The sequence below is a fragment of the Panthera tigris genome, chromosome B2, assembly GCF_018350195.1.
Source record: "Panthera tigris isolate Pti1 chromosome B2, P.tigris_Pti1_mat1.1, whole genome shotgun sequence".
Classification (NCBI taxonomy): Eukaryota; Metazoa; Chordata; class Mammalia; order Carnivora; family Felidae; genus Panthera; species Panthera tigris.
In genome coordinates this window covers 47153091-47176671 of record NC_056664.1, presented here as the reverse complement: position 1 = coordinate 47176671, position 23581 = coordinate 47153091, and the positions used below count along the sequence as shown (strand labels likewise).

Genomic DNA, 23581 nt, shown 5'->3' with positions numbered 1-23581 from the left:
ATAATCTCTCGTCTTCTTTGTTCTTATTTTTAACTATAACTAGGGGTTGAATTTAATAACATATTTTGCCACATGATTTTTCTTTAGTCCATTAATGTGATGAATTTGACCAATATATTTTCTAATTTTGAATTATTCTTTTTATAATTTTTAATTATTCTTACAGTCCTGATATAAAACTTACTTGATCATGGATTTTTTTGAAATTTGTTTTTATTTGAGTATAGTTGATACACAATGTTATATTAGTCTCAGATGTACAACTTAATGATTTGACAAGATTATATATTATATTATGTTTACCTCAAGTATAAGCTACCATGTGTCCCATTACATCACTCTTACAGTATCACTGACTATATTCCTTATGCTTTGCTTTTTATTCCCATGATTTACTCATTCTGTAACAAGAGACCTGTATTTCCCTCTCCCCTTCACCCATTTTGCCCCCTCTGCATCCCTTCCCTTTGGCAACCATCAGTTTGTTCTCTATGTTTATAGTTCTGATTTTGCTGTTTGTTTCTTCTTCTTCGTCTTCTTCTTTTAAATTCCATTTATGAGTAGACTGTCTCCCTCAGTCTGACTTATTTCACTTAGTATAGTACTGTCTAGATGCATCCATGTTGTCTCAAATGGCACCAGATTTTCTCACTATATCGTTTCTTCCATCATTCCTCCAGAGTTCATGTCAGGGTGATAATACGAAGCCTGCCTATTTTTACAGCCTAACTAGAATAGAAGCCTAAATGCTTACTTTATTTATTCATTCATTCATTCATTCATTCATACATAATTTTATTTTATTTTTAAAAATTTTTTTAATTGTCTTGAGAGAGAGAGAGAGTGCATGTGTGAATGGGGGAGGGACAGAGAAAGAAGGAGACAGAATCCCAAGCAGGCTCCGCACTGTCAGCTCAGAGCCCAATGCAGGGCTCCAACTCACAAACCGTGAGATTGTGACCTGAGTTGAAGTCAGACACTTAATCTACTGAGCCACCCAATTGACCCTATACATAATTTTAGGGAGAAATAGAATGCCAGTGGGGGAGAGGTGCATAGAAAGAGAGAGCTAGAGAGAGAGAGAGAGAGAGAGAGAGAGAGAGAATCCTAAGCAGGCTCCAGGCTCCATGCTCAGCAAGAAGCCTGATACAGGGCTCAATCCCACATGACCTGAGCCAAAATCAAGAGTCAGATGCTCAATCTACTGAGCCACGCAAGCACCCTGAAAAGTTTGCTTGTTAAATCAACCCTTTTATGAATTCTTCTCTTAGGAACTAAACAAATTCTCCCTAGTGTCTAATTTGAAAATCCTTATTTCCATAAAATGGGCTTTTAAGGCAAGGTATGGCTATATAATTTTTGTAAGTTTATGTTTTTCATTAATTAGTAAGCAGTGATATCATGTCATTAGAGAAAACGACTTATTTTTTTCAAGTGAGTATTTCAAACTTAGGGGTGCTCCTAACACCAATATAAAGAAGAAGCTATATGCTATAATTTAATTGTGTATATAAATTTATGCTTTAGAAAGACACAATTTGCTCTGCTGTATATAGTTAGCAGTAAATCATCAACACTTGGATTTGTAAATCTTTGAATCCCTTTGACTTTTCCCTAGTCACACTCTTGAGAAATTACTGATCTCTTGAAAAGGAAAATTATGAATGGAAGAGCAGAAAACTGTATAAGAAGAGAGACTTGGTGACTTGCATGTAGCAAAATAACTCTTTTGAGGGCAACGATTTAGAAAGAATCTAAAGTTTGTTCCCAAGGAAATAGTCGAGGAGATATATCATGACGCACATTTAAAAATTGTCTATATGCAAGTGAATAACAAGAAGACTCTATTACTTTCCTAATTTTTTAAAAAATCTTTGCTTACTTTTGAGAGAAAGAGAGAGACAGAGTGTGAGCAGGGGAGGGGCAGGGAGAGAGGGAGACACAGATTCTTGAAGCAGGTTCCAGGCTTTAAACTGATAGCATAGAGCCCAAAGCATGGCTGAAACTCACAGATAGTGAAATCATGACCTGAGCCAAAGTCAGAGGCTTAACTGACTGAGCCACCTAGGCACCCCTCCTAATTCTTTCCAATGTTTTCTGTATGACTCTACCAAATGGAAATGCAAATAAAACGTATCCTATCTGCACCTGCTATTTAGGGAGGCCCCTGGGGGCAAGAGGTGAGGTGGAGCTAAATGCATTGGTCTTACAATATATCTGAATATCTGAATACAAAACATCTGAAATATTTATTTCCAGAGCCTTGCTCTATGCTAGATTCTTCCCTTTCCTTCTCCAAAAGTCCCAAAATGGGTCTAGGCAAAAGACAATAAAACTTTACCTTTCACTTTTGCACACATGGGAAAGTCCAACCAGCTCACACTGAAGGCATTAGAATTATGGGCTCCCCTAACAACATGCTAAGACAGGGCTGGCAAGAATCCTGTCCTTTTTCCTTGACCATGCTCAACAATATCTAGCATGCTATCATGGATAGAATGTGGAATAACTGATTGCCATTGACTTGAAAAAAAAAAAGGGAGGGTCTATTTTCCTCTTTTGCTTTCAAATTTTCTAGGAGGCCCACCTGAGGCCATGACAAAGGGATGTGCATGGCCCAAGGACACTAGTGTAAGAGTGAGTCCCCTGGAGACTTTGTAAGCTTCTGCAGCTCCCTCTCTGACCAAATACAGAGTGAACCATCTTTTGCCATAGCTACTCACAATGTAGATATGGGGGGAAAGTCAAATGTAAAGAAACTGAGAGAAAATAGAATATTAATATAAATCAGAAAAACTGAATAAAATACAAATTGACTGGGTGGGCTTTAAATATTCCCATCCAGAGACAAGATCGGTGTTTTTGGAGTTAGCCTGTGAGTTTCTTTGGAAAGAAGAACTTAGAAATGTTCCCATTCTTGAAGGATATGGTTAAAATTCAGGTTAAGAATTAACATGACCAAAGACATAAAGGGCATATGATCAAAGGATAATGAGGTATAAACAAGGAACCCCTCATAAGGAGAGTTATGAGAAAAAGATTATCTAATGAATAATGTACCTACCAGGTTGGGTTCCCCAGGTAATGGTAACAAAATCTGAGACAAGGAGATCAAAAAATACATTTGGGATCAATTCCCTATGAAGGGAGGGAAGGGAAGCAAGATTGCTCCAAGATAGAGGTCAAACTGTGGTGTAGTCTAATCGGAGGCTTCAGCCAATTAATTGAAGTGCCAACAAGCTGAGAGATTTCTGCTGGGTACACCTCCCCCTGAGGGCACAGGCATCCTTTGCTCTAACATTACTTATCTCCCTATTAACAAGAACCATATGAAGTGATCCTATGTCACCATAGTCCAACTTGAAAAAGATTTTCAATTTCATATAACTAGTTACAACAGGATTAATGACAATAAACCCCAGACTTCTTAACATCTATAGTGCACCCTTTCCATTATCACAATACCAGGTGCCAACTTTAGGTATTCAGGTTTGTTCAATAGGGACCAGGTATCTCTGAGAAATGAACGATGTTTTCTTGGACACTAAGTTTATGTATTTGCTTTATACAGAATTTAATTTTTCCTTCCATAATCTTTCTTTTCTGTCTTCAAATTTTCATTTTATTCTCCTACCTCTTCCTCTGTTCCACCTAATAATTACAGTATAAACAAAATCGACTTTTTCTTACTTCTGTAAGTGATATTTTAATGGGATATAAGAGTTTACATTTCCAAAAATCTGTAGGAACACCTGCATAATTTGTATCCCTCATAGAACTCTCTTGCAGGAATATGCTGCTAATTTTGTGATTTTCATTCTAATTCTCTCCCTTCCTGTTCTAATTATTTAAAAAATATTATTAAATAAATACTTCATTAAATAAAAAAATACTTCATTAAAATGCCAACAAACTTCTCCATTATTTTAACAAAGTTACATATCTAAAGGTTATCATAATGAGGCATATTTTCAACACGAGATGCATATCCTAAGAAAATTGATAGATGCATATCCTAAGAAAATTACTTGAGCTCTTTAAGTTTTAGGAGTTTTATTTCATATTTGAGGGACAATAGTAGAGGATTAACTTGTTAATATTGTGTATTTTTTTTCTAATCTTTTCAAATGTGTTTAGTAATCTACCAGCTATTTAACAGCCGGGAAAAGCTTTATAGTAATGCATGAATATTTTTTGTCAAGGAAGAAGATTCATTAAATGCTTTCATTCTTACCAGGAACCCCAGGCCTCCAAAAAGTATAATACAGTTTAGTGGGAAATAGATATTGAGGCTAAAAGAAATCTTGGGTTCTGTCCCAGCTATACTCTAACTGGCAATAGTGCTGTTGGGAGGTCACTTATGCTTCTGTGCCTCTGTTCTCTTACATGATTGTCATAATACCTAAACTGTTAGCTACACCAGGTTGCAAAAGAAAAACAACTAATAGGCTTGACAAAGTCAGACACACTTTCCAAAGAGTTAATAATCTTCTTCTTTTTCTAATTACAGTAATTACAGTAACACAGACTTATTATAGAAAATGCAAAAAAGAATGTCTCACCACGTGAAGATAAACTAATTCTCTTGTATTTCTGTTTAATCTCATTTGTTCTTTGTCTGATAATTATTTTGTGGAAGAAGGGGATGAGATCCTATTTCTGTTACTTCAGGAGAGTAATAATGTAAGCATTCCCAAATCTCCCTACATATCAAGATTGTCAATATGACCATGCAATAAAATTTCTTCTCTTACCTTAAAACTACTCCAAAATACCTGTGACATGCTTTTTGTCATAGATCCATGAGCAAAGCAAGGCTCATTGAGATATGGATGCTGGATGGGAGTCAGAGGTAACCAGATCTCTCAGTGTCTTCCTCACACATGGGCACCTGAATGCAAATCTGTAGCTCCAGAAGATTTCAAATTACCATATTTTATGGACCTTCAAACTCACTCAGAAATAACCTAACCCTCAAATACCAAATATGGGAATGTGTGTGAGACTTCTTGGGCTTCCATAACAAAATACCACAGACTGGGTGGCTTCAGAAATTTGTTTTCTCACAGTTATGGAGGTTCAAAGTCTGAGACCAAGGTGACAGTATAGTCAATTTCTGATGAGACTTCTCTTCTTGACTTGCAGACAGCCACCTTCTCACTATGTTCTCACATAGAATCTTCTTGTATGTATGAATATGAGAAACAGGAAGTGGGGGTGGGGAGAGGGCTCTGGTATCTCTCCCTATATGTACGCTAACCTCATTGGATCAGGGTTCATTCTTATTACCTCATTTAATCTTAACTACTTTCTTAGAAACCCAAATACAAATATAGCCACAATGGCTTCCACATATGAATTTTGGGAGGGCACAAACATTCATCCATAACAGAAGCTAAGAATTTCCCATATACCATTTTTTAACTTTGAAGCATAAGCATTGTTTTTGTTATAACACCATCAGAGACATAACTGTTATGTCTAATATACTCCAACAAGAGAATGTATTCTAATTTATTTGGGCATTTTATCTCCCTGCTATTGAGCATGTAGTAAATTGTAAGGTTTTTATCCTTATAAATATTAATGTAATAAAAATGTATGCCTAAAGTTTTTCCAGTATACATTATTATTTCTTCAGGATTCCAAGAAGTTAAATTAGTGAGGCAAAGGATGTGAACCTATTAAGGGCATCAGTACAGATTGTAATTTAATCTTAAAAGTGAGAAATCTACCTTCTGTTTTTAGATACAGAAGGAGAATGTTGCCTTTTTTAGAATTTGAGGCATTGTAATAGTGAAAGGTTTGAATGGGAATGAATCAGGACACTGGCTACATTGGTGTAGTTGAAAGTATTAAAGAAAAGCACTTCCTTCTCAGTGGATTTACCTAGGGTTCTAGTAATGTCAAATACATGAGCCAGATTCATGACAGGAAAGAAATGGCACATGATAACTAGTAATTTGAAGAGATCTTAATGAGGGTATATTTATGAAGGATTAAGAAGGATTTAAGGAAACCAGCAAGGACTATTCCAGTGGTATCCCAGTATTGCTAACAGTTGGGAGCTAATACTTCTCCTCAGTAGGCAATGTGAAGAAGCCATTCCTAGAATCCGAAGGGAAGAGCTACATAGACAAGACTGTGGAACTAGGGTAAAATAGGGTAGTATGTAGATGCACTTCACATTTATAGGTGTACTTCAAAGGCTTCAACCGAGTACCTCCTTTTGTTCTTTACATCCTATGAAGGGCTGCTTCTGGGTGCATCCATTATCATTCTATTGACATCTTGTAACAAATCTTCTCTTGTTATATTATTAATGAACGTGGAATAACTGAGATCATTACATTGTTTTGTTTTGTTTTGTTTTGTTTTGTTTTCCTATATTCCTCAGAAGTTCATGCACTAAACTTTCTAATGCAGGTCTTTGTTCCCTTTGTGTTTTTTTTTTTTTTTTCTTTTTTTCCTCCCCCAGCCATGGCCTTATTCCTGGAGTTGCTGTTCCTGGCTCTTGTGTTGCTTCCATTCTTTCCTGCAAATGGACAGGTACGGTCAAGGTTAAAAATATTTTCAGAACGATTGAAGCAACTCTGAGGAATAGCAAGCTATTAGATCAGTTTGCAAAACTGAAAAGTATTACAGTGTCTGGTACATCACAAAGTACTCATCCATTGCTCGAGTACTTAACACAGTTAATTTTAAGGCTGTGATGACGAGCTGTAGCCTCTAGCCACGTGAGGGTATTGAACACTAGAAATACAGACGATCGGGACTGAGATCTGCATAAACACATGGAGAATTCAATACTTAGTAAAAAAAAAAAAGTCAAAATATTTCATTAATAATTTTAAAATTGATTTCATGATGAAAGCATAATATTTTGAATCTATTAAATAAATATGTTATTTGATCTGTTTATTTTTTTCCTTTTCAAAGTGGCCACCCAGAAATTAAAATTATGTTTGATACAGGGCACCTGGGTGGGTCAGTCAGTTAAGTGGTTGACTGCGTTTCAGCTCAGGTCATGATCTCATAGCCATGAAATCAAGCCCTGCATCGGGCTCCATCATGGGCGTGAAGCCACTTAAGACTTTCTCTCCTTCTCTCTCCCTCTGGCCCTCTCCCTCTCTCTTTCTCTCTCTCTCTTAAAAAAAATTTTTGGGTGTGCCTGGGTGGCTCAACCAGTTAAGCATCCAACTCTTGGTTTCAGCTCAGGTCATGATCTCACCACAGTTCATGAGTTCAAGCCCTGCGTTGGTCTCTGAGCTGACAGAGCAGAGCCTGCTTGGGATTTTTTGTCTCCCTCTCTCTCTGTCCCTCCTCTGCTCGCTCTCTCTCTCTCAACATAAACAAACAAAAACAGTTTTTTGTATAAGTTTGATACTGTAATTATATTTCTATTGAAAGCAATGATCCACAGGTTTAAAAGCTGTCCAAATATCTTTTTTGATTTCCTTTTATTTAATTCATTACAATGTGATTTTCACAGAAAATTAACAATATATTTATATATTATATAATCTCAGATTAGCAAAACTTCTTCACATACTTCACCACATTTATTTTCATAGTTACTGTATGATAATAATTATACCTATTTTTAAATTTAAAAAAAGAAAGTTTACTAGTGATATTAAGTATTTGGATTTTTTTTTCATGGTCTTAAATTAGTACGTAAAGAATAAGATGCTCTAATTATTCCTTTAAAAAATTTTTTCATCTTCCTTTTTTTAATATAATTTATTGTCAAATGTTTATTTATTTAAGAGAGAGAAAGAGTATGAGCAGCCGAGAGGCAGAGAGAGGGAGACACAGAATCTGAAGAAGGCTCCAGGCTCTGAGCTGTCAGCACAGAGCCCAATGCAGGGCTCGAGCCTACAAACCGCAAGATCATGACCTGAGCCAAAGTCAGATGCTCAACTGACTGAGCCACCCAGGCACCCCTAAGCTGCTCTAATTATTTCTAATACACTGATGCCCTTTAATAATCCTAAGAACAGGATGAATCATTCTTTTAAGTACTTAGCGTGTAGGTGCTTATACAATGTGTCTATCTTCTGATCAGAAAAAGTCTGTCACTGCTGTCTGTTTGTGTATTCTTTGTTAACTCTGAGCATACGAGAACAGCTAGGGATCCTCAGATCAAAGAGTTCAGACACTAGGTCAAAACTCACATGGCATTCAGAAATACAGTCATTATATTACCACAATTAATTTTCAGTCTGAAGATAATTTGCTCATCACCTCGGTCTTCAGTCAAAAAGTTTGCTTTCTCCCCAGTCTCTTTCTTAAAGATTTTTTCATGGTCCTTACTGCCCCTCTGTTATCTTTCTGGTCCATCTCCTGGTCTTCATTTTTGAAATTATTTAAAGGAGAGATATTTTGCTCTTTTGCACCACTTACCGTTAGCTAATCAGATTCTCTACATACTTTCTGCCCCTTCTCAAGAATGCTAGAAAACACTAATCATCCTTTATAACCCCAATCCAGACCATCTTTTACAAAGTTTTCCTAGCCTCAATCAAGAATTCACCCTTTGTTTTTTTGTATATCTAGCAGAATCCACCTATCATTTTAGTTACAATGTAACTGAAATATATGTAATTATTTTATTATTTATGTCATATAGTCTATCAAAATAAACTTTTTAAGGATCAATAGATAGATACCATGTTAGATCTATTTTATGTTCAACACTCTTCATATTTCCTGTTACCTAATAAAAGCTCTCTTGAAACTCATTTAAAAACAACAATGACAAAGACACGTCTTCAGTAGGATTTATATCTATACAAAGCAATATAGGATATGGAGGAGGAAATAATGACTTCTTTCGCAGGGGCCAAATTTTTATGTATTTTGAAATGAAATTCTCTTAAGCAGGTTTTTGAGGGTCAATAGGAAATATCCAAGGTATTTTGAAATGAAATTCTCTTAAGCAGGTTTTTGAGGGTCAATAGGAAATATCCAAGGATGTTATTTTATGCTTTTGTGTAAAGCAGAGGTTGGTCACTGTTAATATTTCACATGCGCATCCTTTCTAGCTTAGGAGTTAGTAGCTGCGAATGTGCCACATCTGTGGGTACAATGGCATTCACTATTGGTTCCTGCCTTAGGAACATACAAACAAGCAGGGGAAATGGATGCATAAATAAATAGTGGCGATAAACATGGCTAAACCTAAACTTACATTATTTGGAGGGCTTTGAGGGAACTCATTATTGGGGTAGGAGAGAATAACTTACCCCAGTGTGTCAGGTAAAATCAACAAAGGGCCCTGTCTGTTTAGACTTTGACTTCAAACTCTTACTCATATTCATACAACAAAACACTCATGTATTAATTTAAGTCATCAATTATCTTAACCTGTGGGAACAACTCACCTACCCTAGGCTAGACACAACCCCACACACACATACACACGTACAATGATAAAATATACCAAAAATTTCAGCAGCTGATATAATACTTTATTCTGTTACTAAAAAGGAACAGAATCAGCAATGGCCCATTAATTAGATGACTTTGCTCCCTCTAAATGGCCTTGGAAATTTTTTGATGTTGCAAAATTATCTTTTGAGTGACCCCATGAAATCAGATCATAATAAAGTAGATCATAATACATATCATAACAGGAAGAATGATTTTACTAGAGTATTTTAAGTACTTTAAAATTTTTTTAACTTAAAAAATTTTTAAGTTTATTTATTTTGAGAGAGAGAGAGAGACCAGGTGCAAGAGCTTAAGCAGGGGAGGGGTGGAAAGGGAGAGAGAAAGAAAATCTTAAGAAGGCTCTGCATTGTCATTGCTGAGCCCAAAGATGTAGGACTTGAAACCAGAAACCATGAGATCATGAGCTGAGCTGAAATCAACAGTTGGTGGCTTAACCAACTGAGCCACCCAGTCACCCCTTACTAGAATATTGAATAAACTTTGAATCTGAACATTCTTTCTCCAAATACATTCTAAATACATTATTTCTCTAAATACAGGACATGTCAGGTCAAAATTTCCTTAAAATCTAGGATGAATCTTGAGCTCCACTCTCATCCCACCTGCTGCAGCCTGATCAAATGTGAATCAAGGTGTCTTAATGTTTCCATTGTGTACCTTTATGGTTATAAAATATTATCACTCATATGGATAGAAGCAGCACATTAAGAGTTCCCTTGAAACTAGAAATTGACATCTGTGGCCTCAGAGAATATTCTAATTTGTCATGCTCCGAACTCCATTACTATTCTCAAAGCTTTAAACTGCTTTTTCTTATTTGTCACAGTTTTGGCTCAGGTTCATTGGCAATGCTTAGTAACTACTATTGGCTTGAACTGAATGCTTCTAAAGTGATCATTGTTCCCTGGAATTAATATTTACTCTTAAATGCAATTTTTTAAGAGTAAAATACAACAAAATGTTTAACAAGCAAATTCATCTTAGGAAATATGAAATCGCCACATAGAGGAAAGGGAGGAGGCCACTGGGCTGGGGTGCCGGTCAGGGAGACTAAGGACAGAAGCAACTACATAAGAAACGGAGGAGGGTAGGCACCGGGGAGAGAACCAGAGGCCAAGAGAATGGGGGCTGTGGACCTAGTTAGGGAGAAGGCAGGGCACTGGGGGTTGGACAAAAAAATATCAAAATAGTTTGGCTATGTGGGGTGCCTAGAGTGTCCAACTTTGGTTCAAGTCATGATCTCACAGTTGGTGGGTTCAAGCCCAGCGTAGGGTTCTGTGCTGACAGCTTGGAGCCTGGATCCTGCTTCAGATTCTGTCTCCCTCTCTCTCTGCCTCTTCCCTGCTCATGCTCTCTCTCTCTCTCAAAAATAAATAAACATTAAAAAAAAAGTTTATCAAAATAGTTTGGCCACAAATCATAAACACACTATGTTTCTACAGTGGGGAAAGGGAGAAAGAGAGTAAAAGGGAGGAGAGGCTGTTATGAGGAGGGACTATGGGGGTCCTACCGCCCTGCTGTGAACCCCCTCCCCATCCTAACTCCTTCCCTCTATGTCTGTGAATGCATGTGTCTGTGCGGGCCTGTGTGCAGACTTCCTTATTCCCCTCCCCACCCACACCTCACCCCCACCCTAATTGCTGCCACTTAAGTTGCTGCTAGCTGTCATTCAGCTTCACTGCTCTGCCCAACTTCTTCAGAGGGGGAAAGGGGAGGAGTGGGGGGGGGAGCAGCCCCCAGACAGCCCTGCCCCCACCCTCCCCCTCCACTTCTACCAGAAGTCCTGGGGAGGGGGGGAGGTGTTAGGAGTCGGGGTCACAGTATTTTGTGACAACCACTCTGTTGGCAAACTTGCGACCCTTCAGGCCCTGCATGGCTTTCTGGCAGTCAAACAGGGAGGTGAACTCCAGGAAAAGCCTTCCGCAGCTGGGCACCTCAAAGCTGTCCAAGGGCTGAGGGACCAATTTTAACAAATCTTAAAATGGTAACCATAATTTTATTTCTCTTTAGGATCCATCCTTTGCTGCTTTGTCAACTACTCGAATACAAGTCCAAAAAGAGATTGTAGATAAACACAATGAACTAAGGAGATCAGTCTCTCCACCTGCCAGCAACATGCTAAAGATGGTAAGAGGCAGTGATAAAGGCTAGTGATGTGAAAAGTCACGATAAGAGCAGGGAGCTGGTAACTGACATCTCTTAAGTACCTTGTGCTTACATAATTTTGCTTCTATTTTGCTATTTCATTTGAGCTGTGTTATGGACAGGACAGAAATTAATTTTCCTTTATACGGTTAAATAATTTGTCAAGGGCTATTAGGTTGGGAAGGCAAAATTAGAAGCCAAATCTTCAGACATCAAATGTGAAGCCATTACACTTTTTGTTCACTGTCTTCCCTAGTCTAAAATAAAGGAGTCCCCTTTCCTTCAAAATCAGTGCCATTAAGAGTAAATAACAGTCCACTTTCCAAGGCATAATCCATAAAAGCTAGATCTCTCCCATTTGAATGCAATGGGCTGTAAGTGGAATTGGGAATAATCTAGGCCAGTTTATTACTATTGAAGTATAATTTAAATGCTTCAATATATTTGATGAGTATTTAGAGTGGCACTATTACTAAAAATCCTAGGTGTGTTTCCTCTCCTATCATAAATTGTCAGTGTTATTGTATTAGGTATTTCTCTCACTAGACACATCATTTATGAACTTCTTTTCACGTGGAAATTGGCACTGGGGCCCATAAACACACACACACAACTAACAAAAAGATCCTTCATACCAAAGACAATTACATAATATATCTATAGAAGCTTTTAAAATAGTGCAAATCAGTCTACCAATCAGACTATAAAGCATATGCTCTATTGGAGTTGAATCTTTAAGTGCATTTTTTTTTCTTGTGACATTTAGGAATGGAGCAGAGAAGCAGCAGCAAATGCCCAAAAATGGGCAAACAAGTGCACTTTAGAACACAGCAATGCAAAGGACCGAAAAACCAGTATGTAAATGAGCAAATATCTGTGGAATAAATGAATAATAAAATAATATTAGAAAAATCAAATAGAATGGGACATTCAGGGATGCTGAAAGAAGACTTAGTGAATAAATGTTGCTCTTTTTAAAATCAAAGTATCTGTATAGGGAGGGATCATTATAGATACCATTTTGGGCTTGTTGATTGCATTATGCCAAGAATTTCTGAAGCAATACTTCATGTATCACTCTGAACCAGCTCATGAATAAACAGGTCATGAATCATCATTTCTCCAATTTTAGAAATTATAAGATAAGGACAGGGGAGGAATGACTTCCCCAAGACACAATCTGAAGTGTCCTTACTGGAGAGTTTCATGCTTTGGGCAGGCTTATTGATCTCGGATCCACTGCCCTTTTTTGTGATATTGTGTAGCTGTTTGGTGTTTTGATATGTCCTCATTTTGTATTCATAAAATATACAGGATTATGTTGAACTTTTCCTGAATTTTGCTGTAAACATACCTAAACTTTTTAAATCATGATTAATATTTTGTGTATGTTGATTCAGTTTTTAGTTTTTGATAGTCAAGTACTTTATATAGACTGTGTACCTGTAATGCATAGAATAATGTTATATGCAAAAATATATATAACTTTCAAGAATTAGAAAAACTATTGGAGAAAACTTCTGTGCATAAACTGTACATAAAATATTTATTTACATTATTAAGCATGACAGGCAAACCCAATTGGAAAGTAGTGAATAATTACTTGTAACTTCAGTAGAACTACTGTTATTTATATTGCTGATGCCAAAATTATAATGAAATTAGGTAACTACATTCAGTAGAAGCTTAAAACAAATGGTCTTAACATCAAGTTCTGTTAGATTCTTAGTTTCTTTCCTTCCATATTAAAGAAAATTCCCAAGAATATTTTACACTCTCTTTAAGCAGCATGTAAACATTATATTTTAATCCACCAAAATGTAAATATTAAGTGAGGCCTGAAATGATAGGAAAATGTTTCTGGGCTTCAAGGCATTTCATTCTTTTTCTAAATTAATTTTATTACAGCAACAGTGCTTTTTTAAAAATTCTATTGTAGTAAGAACACTTAACATGAGACCTACATTCTTGACAAATTTTTAAGTGTACTGTACAATGCTGTTGACTTCAGGTACAATGTTGTACAGCAGATAGCTAGAATTTATTCACCTTGCTTACCTGAAATTTATTGATTAGTAACTTCCCATTTCTCTTTTCCCTCATCCCCAGCCACTACCATTGCACTCTTTGATTCTATGAATTTGACTCTTTTAGATACTTCATATAAATGTATTCATGCTTGTAGTTGTCTATCTGTGACTGCATATTTCACTTAGCATAATGTCCTCAAGGTTCACCCATGTTATCACATGTTGCAAAACGTCTTCCTTTTTTAAAGATGAATGATATTCCATTGTATGTATATATCTCATCTTGTCATCCATTCCTTTGTCCATGGACATTTAGATTGTTTCCAAATATTGGCTATTGTAAATAGTGTTGCAATGAACATGAGTGCGCTAATATCTCTTCAAGATCCTGATTTCAATTCTTTAATACTCAAGAAGTGGTGTTGCTGGATCATTTTGTAGTTCTACATTCAATTTTTTGAGGAACCTTCATATTGTTTTCCACAGCAACCACACTATTTTTCATTCTCACCAGCAGTGTTTATGATTCCACTTTCTCTACATCCCTACCATTACTTGCTGTCTTTTGTTTTTTTGATAATAGACATTCTGACAGATGTAAGGTGATATCTCATGATTTTGATTTACATTTTTGTGATGATTAGTAATGTTGAACACCTTTTCACATACATGTTAGTCATCTGTATGCCTTCTTTGGAGAAAAGTCTGTTCATGTCTTCTGCTCAAAAAATGGGCAGAAAACATGAAGAGACACTTTTCCAAAGAAGACATACAGATGGCCAACAGACACATGAAAAGATGCTCAACATCACTCATCATCAGAGAAATGCAAGACATCACCTCACACCCATCAGAATAGCTAAAATAAAAAACACAAGAAACAACAAGTGTTGGAGAGGATGTGGGAAAAAGTAAACCCTGTGCACTGTTGGGAATGCAAAGTAGTGCAGCCACTGTGGAAAACAGTATGAAAGTTCCTTGAAAGTTAAAAATAAAACTACTTTGTAATCCGGTAATTGCACTACTGGCTGCTTACCTAAAAACTACAAAAACGCTAATTCAAAGGGATACATACATTCCTATGTTTATAGCAGCATTATTTACAATAGTCAAATTATGGAAGCAGCCCAAGTGTCCATTGATAGATGAATGTGCAAAGAAAAGAAAAAAAAAAAATATATATATATATATAATTCAGCCATAAAAAAGTTTTGCCATTTGCAACAACATGGATGGGGCTAAAGAGTATAATGCTAAGCAAAATCAGTCCCAAAGAGACAAATACTATATGATTTCACTCATATGTGGAATTTAAGAAACAAAACAAACAAGTAAAAAGAGAAAAGGAAAAAAGAGAGAGAGACGAACTAAGAAAACGATTCTTAACTATAGAGAAAAAACTAATGGTTACCGTGGGGTGGAGATGTGGAATGGGTGAAACAAGGGATAAGGATTAAGGAGGGCACTTGTCTTGATGAGCACAGGGTTATGTATGGACTTGTTGAATCAGTATATTGTACACTTGAAACTAATATAACACTATATGTTAACTATATTGGAAAAATAAATAAATTAATTAATTAAAATAAAATAAAATAAAATAAAATAAATAAAATGCTAAATGAAAAATGATAAAAAAAATATACAGAAAACAAAACAAAACAAAAACAAATCTTCTGTCCATTTTTAAATTGGGTTAATTTTTGCTATTGGGTTATATGAGTTCTTTATATACTTTGAAAGTTAACTCCTTATCAGTTATATGCTATGCAAATGTTTTCACTGTTTCCACAGGTTGCTTTTTCACTTTGTTGACTGTTTCTTTTATTTTGCAGAGCTTTTTCGTTTTGTGCAGTTCTACTTATTTATTTTAGCTTTTGTTGCTTATATTTTTAGTGTCACATTCAGGAATTCATTGCTAAGATCAATGTCAAAGAGCTTTTTCCCTATATTTTCTTCTAGGAGTTTTACTATTTCAGGTCATATGTTTAAGTCTTTAATCTATTTTGAGGTAATTTTTGTGTGTGGTGTAATTTAGGTGTCCAAAGTTACTCTTCTCCATGTGGCTGTCCAATTTTCTCATCATCACTTCTTGAAGAGAGTGGGTTTTTTTTCCCATTGAGAAGAATTAATATTGTTAAAATATCTATGTTACCCAAAGTCATTTATATACCTGTTGGCTGGTTGTACATCTTCCTTGGAGAAATGTCTGCTCAAGTTGACTGTGTTCAGAAAAGATCTTTAGTCAGTTCCTCAGGCAGCCCCCATAAAAGATGGAGATTTAGTCATCCCATCCAATTCTTGCTTTCTCATGGAAAGGCTAGGAGCTAGGGTTTTTTTATCTGCTCACTCTGTGCTGAACCAAGAGAGTCTATGGCTACTGCCAGCCCAAACCTCTATCTATTCTCATTTGCCCCAGGGAACTAGATTATGCTAGGTCTAGTTCGCATTCTCAGAGACACAAGTCAGAAGCCAGGCTTTGGGGCAGCCTCTGGAAAGTTTGTGGCATTGGATACCCAGACCAACTCTTCCCCCACCCCTACCCCCCAGGGAGAACCAGGTAGCTGTGGTGTTTGTTCACTTGCTCTTTTCTGAGCTGAAGAGGAGCCATGGCATCTACCAATACAAAACACCATCTGTGTTCTCCCTCCAGGGGGGCAACACTGTGCCAAAGCCATCAGAGCTCCAAGACTGGCAAGAGAGATGTCAGCTTTTTGGGAAGCCCTGGGGAAATAGCATTGGACACACCAATCAACTCTTTGCTTCCTCAGGAAAAAGAAGCTGAGAGCTAAGATTTTTCATTTGCTTGCTCTGTGCTAAGCCATGGGGAGGAGATGTGATATCTACCAGTCCCAACCACCATCTCCATTTTCCTCCAGATGGCTAGCCTGTATCTGACAATCAGAGCTACAAGACTAGCAAGACAGAAGCCAACCATCTGGGAGTTTTCCTTAAGGAAAGGTTGGGGGGCTGGACAAATGAACCAACTCTTTCCTTCCCCTGGGGGAAGCTGGGAGATATGGGATCTCTTCCTGATCATATGGCAGAAACTGTGCTGAGGGTAGGCATTCTAGCAAGAAGGTGTCCTAATTTCCCTACAGGCTTCAGTTTGTCTGGGTTCATGTTCTCCCAGGGTATAGAAGCCTTGCAATTAGTTTTGGATTTCTCACAAGAGCAATTTGTTTGGGAATTGTTGCTGAATCAGTGTGTTTGTCGGGGGAAGGAGAATCCAGGGCTTCCTACTGCACCATCTTGCTGATGTGACCCTCTGCAAGGCTCTTCTTACCTACTTCTCTGAGGAAGATTTGGTCTGATGACATTCTGATATATTAAGGGAGGATCCAAAAACTTTGAAAACTGCCATCTCCCCTGATGTCAGTTGCCTCTTAATTGGGACTCTTAAAGACTGCCTGTAGAACATTTTTTCCAAGTTCACACAAAAATCATACCATAAACATTTACTCAGGGTCCAATATATGAAAAATATCTGGCAAGAGTGGGCATGAAGAACTAAAAATAGAATAAAAGTTGGTCACTACCCTTTGCATGCTTACAATACAAAGCTGAGACTACAGGAAACATTACACATGTGAAGAATTTTGCATGGAAAAGAATGCATCTCTGACACCCCAAAAGGAGAAGCGTTTTTAAAGCATAAGATCTTCTCAACCTATTCAAAATTTTGCATGTTCGGGCCAGCCTCAGTATGGTAGACAGATTTGTCTTCTATTCAGCTTAATAGTTGGTAAGGACAGAAGCTGTTTTATTACGTGTTAAGAGTTGGCAAGCATAGGCACTGTTTGAAAGGCAACATCTGTGGGGCGCCTGGGTGGCGCAGTCGGTTAAGCGTCTGACTTCAGCCAGGTCACGATCTCGCGGTCCGTGAGTTCGAGCCCCGCGTCAGGCTCTGGGTTGATGGCTCGGAGCCTGGAGCCTGTTTCTGATTCTGTGTCTCCCTCTCTCCCTGCCCCTCCCCCGTTCATGCTCTGTCTCTCTCTGTCCAAAAAAAAAAAAAAAAAAAAAACAAAAACGTTGAAAGGCAACATCTTTGTGTTCATTTAGTTGATTTCTTTTGCCATGGCATGCTTTATTGCTTCATTGTGATCTGGTTCTCCTTAGGTACAAACTGTGGTGAGAATCTCTATATGTCATCTCACCCTAAGTCATGGTCAGCCCCAATCCAAAACTGGTATGATGAGAAGGACAATTTTATCTATGGTAAGGGAGCAAAGACTGCTGGTGCAGTTGTTGGACATTATACCCAGGTAAGGAAAACAAATTAAAATACTTCTGCCACAAATGTTCTAATGTAGAAAGCTTCTCCAAATTATGACCAACCCGTGTTCAATTTGCGTGAGAATGTGAGTAGACCTAGTAGCCTTGGTGTTGGCCAGTACTTCATCTAAAGCTGTCATTTATTCCTTGGCTGGCAGAACTCTTCATAGGGAAGCACACTGTATTTCCCCAACATTGTAGATGCATAAAGTGAGGAATGTATATGAAAATTCAGCATTTTAAAATGTGTGATTTGCTTCAATAATTGAACTAAATATTTCCACAAGGCAATACCATAATGGTAACATTTTTTTTTCACTTTTACAATTGCTACTATTTGTTTTTCAATATTTTCCCTCTTTCATGTACTCTCCTATGTTCCCTTCCGGATTTGTAGGTTGTCTGGTACTCCTCTTACCACGTTGGATGTGGAGTTGCCTATTGCCCCAATCAAGATATTCTGAAATACTACTATGTTTGCCAATATTGTCCTGCGTAAGTATATGCTTTAGAGCTGAATGCCAATAATCCCATCTGCAATTTAATATTTTGAAATTTTCGTATATTGAACAAACTACAATACAAAGAATATTTCAATAAAAAGAAGGAATTGTGTCTTTGGAAATGCCTTTTAAGTTGAGATACATTCAATTTATCAGAGAAGACACCAGGTTTTCAGTTCCAAGTGTAAAATCTGAAACTCTATTTCCCCCAATTACAGAGTGACATCTTTTCTCTCAGTCGCCTTTCCCTTGGGCTCACAGCTACTAAGTGAGCATGGGTAGTGTGCATTTCTGTAGATTTGATGTCATTAGTTCTCACTAACTTCATACTCTAGAAGGGTGGCAGCTTGATGGTTAAGCAAGGGATGGTAGTGGACTGGGAAACTGGGAATGGCTGATTGTGATTTCAGCTCTTTCTGCTAAAATGTTCCCACCCCTGCTTATCTAAAACGCTGCCTATGTTATTACCATCAAAGATGATTCATTCATTGGCTCTCAAAGTTTTCAAGAGGTCTTTAATGTATTTCAGAGTCCAGGAGAGAAGAACATCCTTAATCCTTGTTTTTCAGAAGTTTGCACAAAATCTCCATAATGAACCATCCTTTAAGGTCTTGACTTGCAGCAGGAAATGTGTTCTTTCATCAAAGATTATGTTTGAACTTACCCAGAATAAATTCTGTGGATATACTGAAGATCTAATTTCAACATATCTGTTAACCTTAATTTCTTTAAATGTTTGAAATTTCTTGCCATCGGGGACAGGGGGACCCCTAAAACCAAGCTATCTTCAGGCTTTATTTTGAGACTGTCGATAACCCAAGTATATGGATCTCCCGCTTGAGAAGTATGACTCCCAATGTCATTTTCCTGCAAGCACCTATGAGGGTTTAGTAGAAAGAATTGAAAATTTCCTAGTAGAATGCATCTAAAGTCACTGTCTGGCCATAAGTAAGGAGGATCTGACGCCAGGTATCTGAAATGAGAGTTGGAGTGAATAATGAGGGAAAGCAGGGGTGAGAGAACTTCCAGAACATATTTGTGTCTATTTCATATTTTTCCAGGGGCTCACACACGTTCGGGTATATTCTGAGCAGGGGCTGAGATTTAGATGCATGGCCTTGTGTTGTCCGCCTACTTGGAGTGATCGAGATTTTGACTGTCTTGTATTTTCAGATAATAACGGCCAATCGAATAATATTCACCAACGAGAGGTAGACTAGTTACTGTAAGACCAATACACCTTAGCGATTAGTGTTAATAAAACCATTTTTCTAACATTCCCTCTTTTTTAAGTATTAAAATCTTACACACAAAACCTCTAGACATTCAAAAATCTTCCTGTCACCCCTACTCCCAAATACAACACACCAAAAATCACTTGAAAATCATCACCCCCATCTAGAGGCCAAAAGTATCCTGGGCTTTACCTTCTCTAGTTCATGTTTAAAAATTATCATATTTTCTTTTTTAAATGTAAAATTACATGTAACTTTAAACATTTTCCCTATGGCAACCCTTTCTTTCCCAGGAACTTGCTGTCTCTCTAAGAAATATGTTTTATCACCAGCCAGCACCTTGGGATACATTGCTTTAGCAATTGACCACATCTTCTGGGTGAGAAAGAATGTTGCCATGTTGAAATATACTCCAAAAATTTTAGACCCCATTTATCCCATTTCAGTGTCTCAGGCTGGGAGATTATGGTCAAGGAAGTAAGTGAATGTGTGAGTTATTTTCTTACTTTACATTGGTATCTGAGTACATTTTGGGAATTTTAGTTTTTCAGTTATTTGACATGATTAAAAACACTGAATAAATACTCAGGTATTTGTGGTGATAGGTGCCACCCTAGTAGCATAAACTAAACTGAAAAATGAAAAATGTTTGACACTTTGTATTTCAAATTTCAGTGGTAATCATCTTAACAAGATAAATACACCCTACCTAGAAGGAAAGCCTTGTGCCAGCTGCCCTTATGACTGTGACAATGGACTATGCAGTAAGTTTGAAGTCATTAACTTGCTAGTACATCTAATAAAATGGACTGACCTTTTTTTTTTTTAATAATTAGGAAATTTCAGGCACCTGAATGGCTCTGTCAGTTAAGCATCTGACTCTTGATTTTGGCTCAGGTGATGATCTCAGGTCAAGCCCCATGCCAGGCTGACAGTGTAGATCCTGCTCTGGTTTCTCTCTCTCTCTCTTTCTCTGTCTCTCTCTGTCTCTCCCTCAAAATAAATAAATAAACATGAAAAAAAGAATTAGAAAATCTTCTGATTGTAAACCAACTTAAGCAATTCCCTCATGCAAAAGACAAAAAATATTCAACAGAGGGTGTTTAATCAAAAAATGTACACAACCCAGTATCTATATTTATTTGTAACTAAAACCCTGTAACCATATATAACCTAAAGAAATATCTACCATCAATGTATATTTGTGCTTATGTTGGACTCATTACCTATTGGCATATATAAAAATGTTTCTGTGAAAATATTCATTGTAATTGAATATTTTTCCTGTCAAAATTAATGTAATTGTAGCAAAATTTCATTATTGCATTTTAAAAAGAGAAAATATGTACAAACATAAAGGTATGAGATCACAGATATGGTTCAGTCCAGACACCAAACATTTCTTATACACCAATGAGTTCATTATACTAAATTCACTTTTCCCATAGTATAGTTAGAATAATCAAGTTTAATTTAATAACCATTTGCACTTGTGTTAGTAATTTTTATATATTTTTAAAATGTCGATCAAATCCTTGTATAGCAATATTAACTCACAGAAGTCCAAAAAATATTTTGGCAAAAAGGACTACATTTAGTGTCATATATCTCATTTTCAGTGTTGTTATGAATATAAATACTAAGAGTTGGTATTTTTGTTTGGTTGGGATATGTCATTAAATTATTATGAATAGTATAATTGACCCATTACCTGAGATTTTTACCTTTCAGATGCATTCACCAGACTAAACTGTAGCATTCTCAGTATACTAAACTGTATACATTCTCAATGTATAGCTCCAATTCAGAATATTGATGATATCAAAGCTATACATCAATTAAATAAAATACTTACACATCTGATGAATACTATTTGTTAATGGGTTTGGAATTTATCCTGTTAGTAATGAACAACCAACTGAAAGATTTTTAAACAGAAGGGTGATGAAGTCAGAATTGTGTTTTATCAAGATCTGGCAGTAGTATGGAGAAACAAGTGGATTCAAGCCAGCTTGGAGACTGTTGAAAACATGGGTTCAAAAGCCAAATGGATGTTTTTACTGCATTAGGACAAAATGAATGAAGAGAAATGGACAGTAATGAATGACAGGAAAGAAGTAGGATGGCTACTGTTTGTTACTTGCATTTGTTGAGTGCTGATAAAAAGTAGAGAGCCATGAGTTCATATTGATTCCCAGTATCTGGTTTGAATTATTTAGTAGTTAGGTTTCATTTCTCTGATACTGGGGGAGTTGAGTTGGGAGTTGGGGAGGGACTCCAAAGGAATGCCAAGTTTACAGGTAAAGTGATGAATTTAGTTTGAGAATTAATTGAGTTTGTGGCCACTGAGGGACTTCAAAGTGGAAATGTCACATAATTGTAGTAAAATTCCCTCCCATTTTTATATCCACATCTTCTCATAATGGTTTATTATTCTTGAAAGAAAAACTAGTGGCTCTAGCATCTAGATGGAGCAACAGTGCCTAATATAACTTTTTGCAATGATGGAAATGTTCAATCTGCACTGTCCTGTAAAGTAGCCACTAGTCAGATTGGTCATGGAGCACTGGGAATGTAACATGTGTCACTGATAACCTGAAAATGTATTTTCTTAATTTTATTTAATTTTAATTAATTTAAGTTTAAATTTAAACAACCTCATGGCTAAAGGCTACAATTTTGGACAGTGCAATTTTAGAGACTCATTTACATTTATTTTACTTTGTTTTCTGAGGAAGAAAAGTAGGTCAATTCATCTTAGAAACATTTCAAAAAGCTCAAATTTTAAAAGAAGTGGTGGATTAATGTGTCCCTTGACATCATAGTGTAATGATGCCAACTTGTTTTTTCAATTGTGTTCTCCCCACTTGCATTGAATGTATTGTTTGCGTTGCTGCTATAGAGGAAAATTATAATGAACTGACTAATTTCTTTGTTTTTATTTCAGCCAATGTTTGCAAGTATGAAGATAAATATCAAAACTGTAATGATTTGAAGAAAATACTAACCTGTGCCCATAGTCTTCCCAAGGACAATTGCAAGGCTTCCTGCTATTGTAAAGATAAAATTTATTAAATACCCAATACAGACTGAGGGGGGCTAAGTAGAGAAGGGCCACGCTATCTACTTAGATGTGACATTAGCAAAGATATTGTCAGCATGTTGGTTACAAACTTGATTCCAAGTAATAAGGAGTCTTTTTCTCTTGGATCTACTTTTTATTTTACAGAAATTTCTTTCATCAAAGGATTAAAAAGTTACATAATCTATGATTATATTATCTGTTGCTCATGTAAAAATTATGAGTGATAAGGAAATTCTGAGAAACCATTACAGACAAGAGGAGACTAAGAAAACATGAGAACTAAATGGAACGTGGTCTCTCAGATCAGATTCTGGAACACAAAAAGGTCATTAATGGAAAAAGTGGTGAAATCTGAATAGGGTCTGAATTGTTTTTGATAGTAATGTTTCTTTCTTATTCTTGACAAATGTACTAGGGTTATACAAGATGATAACATGAGGGGAAACTGAAACTGGGTGAAGAGTATATAGGAATTCTCTGCACTATCTTAGCAAAATGTCTATAAATCTAAAAATACTCCAAAATAAAAAGTGCATTAAAAAAAAAAAACACTTTTCTTGGCTCCATAATGCTTGGAAAATTCTCCTCTTGATTATCCGGTTATTCTTTCTCAGACACCCCTCCCCCAGTGTCTCTACTCCATTGCTAAATGTTTGATTTTATTTTTTTCATGGACCTTCCAGATAATACCAATGATTTAACTGTCAAATTAGACTCATATCTTTATCCAGTGTCAAGATTCACTATTTCAAGGACAGGAATAGTCATGGGGTAAACGGAAAATAGGGAGGGGTTCAAGATCATCAATGCAGTTCCTGAATGTTATTTAAATTTTTTTAACACTTACTTATT

The 23581-nt window shown here is 36.6% G+C and overlaps 1 protein-coding gene and 2 long non-coding RNA genes across 4 annotated transcripts in view; 1 reads left to right on the top strand and 2 right to left on the bottom strand.

Annotated features, from left to right (window-relative positions):
- Positions 1-6440, bottom strand: part of LOC122238650 — a 12235-nt gene extending 5795 nt beyond the window's left edge. The window contains exon 1 of the long non-coding RNA XR_006217677.1: positions 6224-6440. This is a non-coding gene — a long non-coding RNA (uncharacterized LOC122238650). The remainder of the gene's footprint in view (positions 1-6223) is intronic.
- Positions 1-22758, top strand: part of LOC102954431 (cysteine-rich secretory protein 2-like) — a 25718-nt gene extending 2960 nt beyond the window's left edge. Inside the window, exons 2-8 of one of the 2 annotated variants that reach the window (XM_007095506.3) lie at positions 6479-6549; positions 11467-11583; positions 12368-12455; positions 17751-17896; positions 18304-18401; positions 20320-20408; positions 22592-22758. In XM_007095506.3, coding sequence (XP_007095568.1) covers positions 6479-6549; positions 11467-11583; positions 12368-12455; positions 17751-17896; positions 18304-18401; positions 20320-20408; positions 22592-22719 — 737 coding nt within the window. In that variant the 3' untranslated portion in view covers positions 22720-22758. Of the gene's footprint in view, positions 1-6359; positions 6550-11466; positions 11584-12367; positions 12456-17750; positions 17897-18303; positions 18402-20319; positions 20409-22591 lie in introns of those variants that run through there. The other variant, XM_042986544.1, reaches the window with a different exon arrangement.
- On the bottom strand, positions 18908-23581 carry LOC122238651. The gene is made up of 2 exons (XR_006217678.1): positions 22653-23581; positions 18908-19382 (listed from the first exon to the last, which is right to left on the bottom strand). It is a non-coding gene; the product is annotated as an uncharacterized LOC122238651 (long non-coding RNA).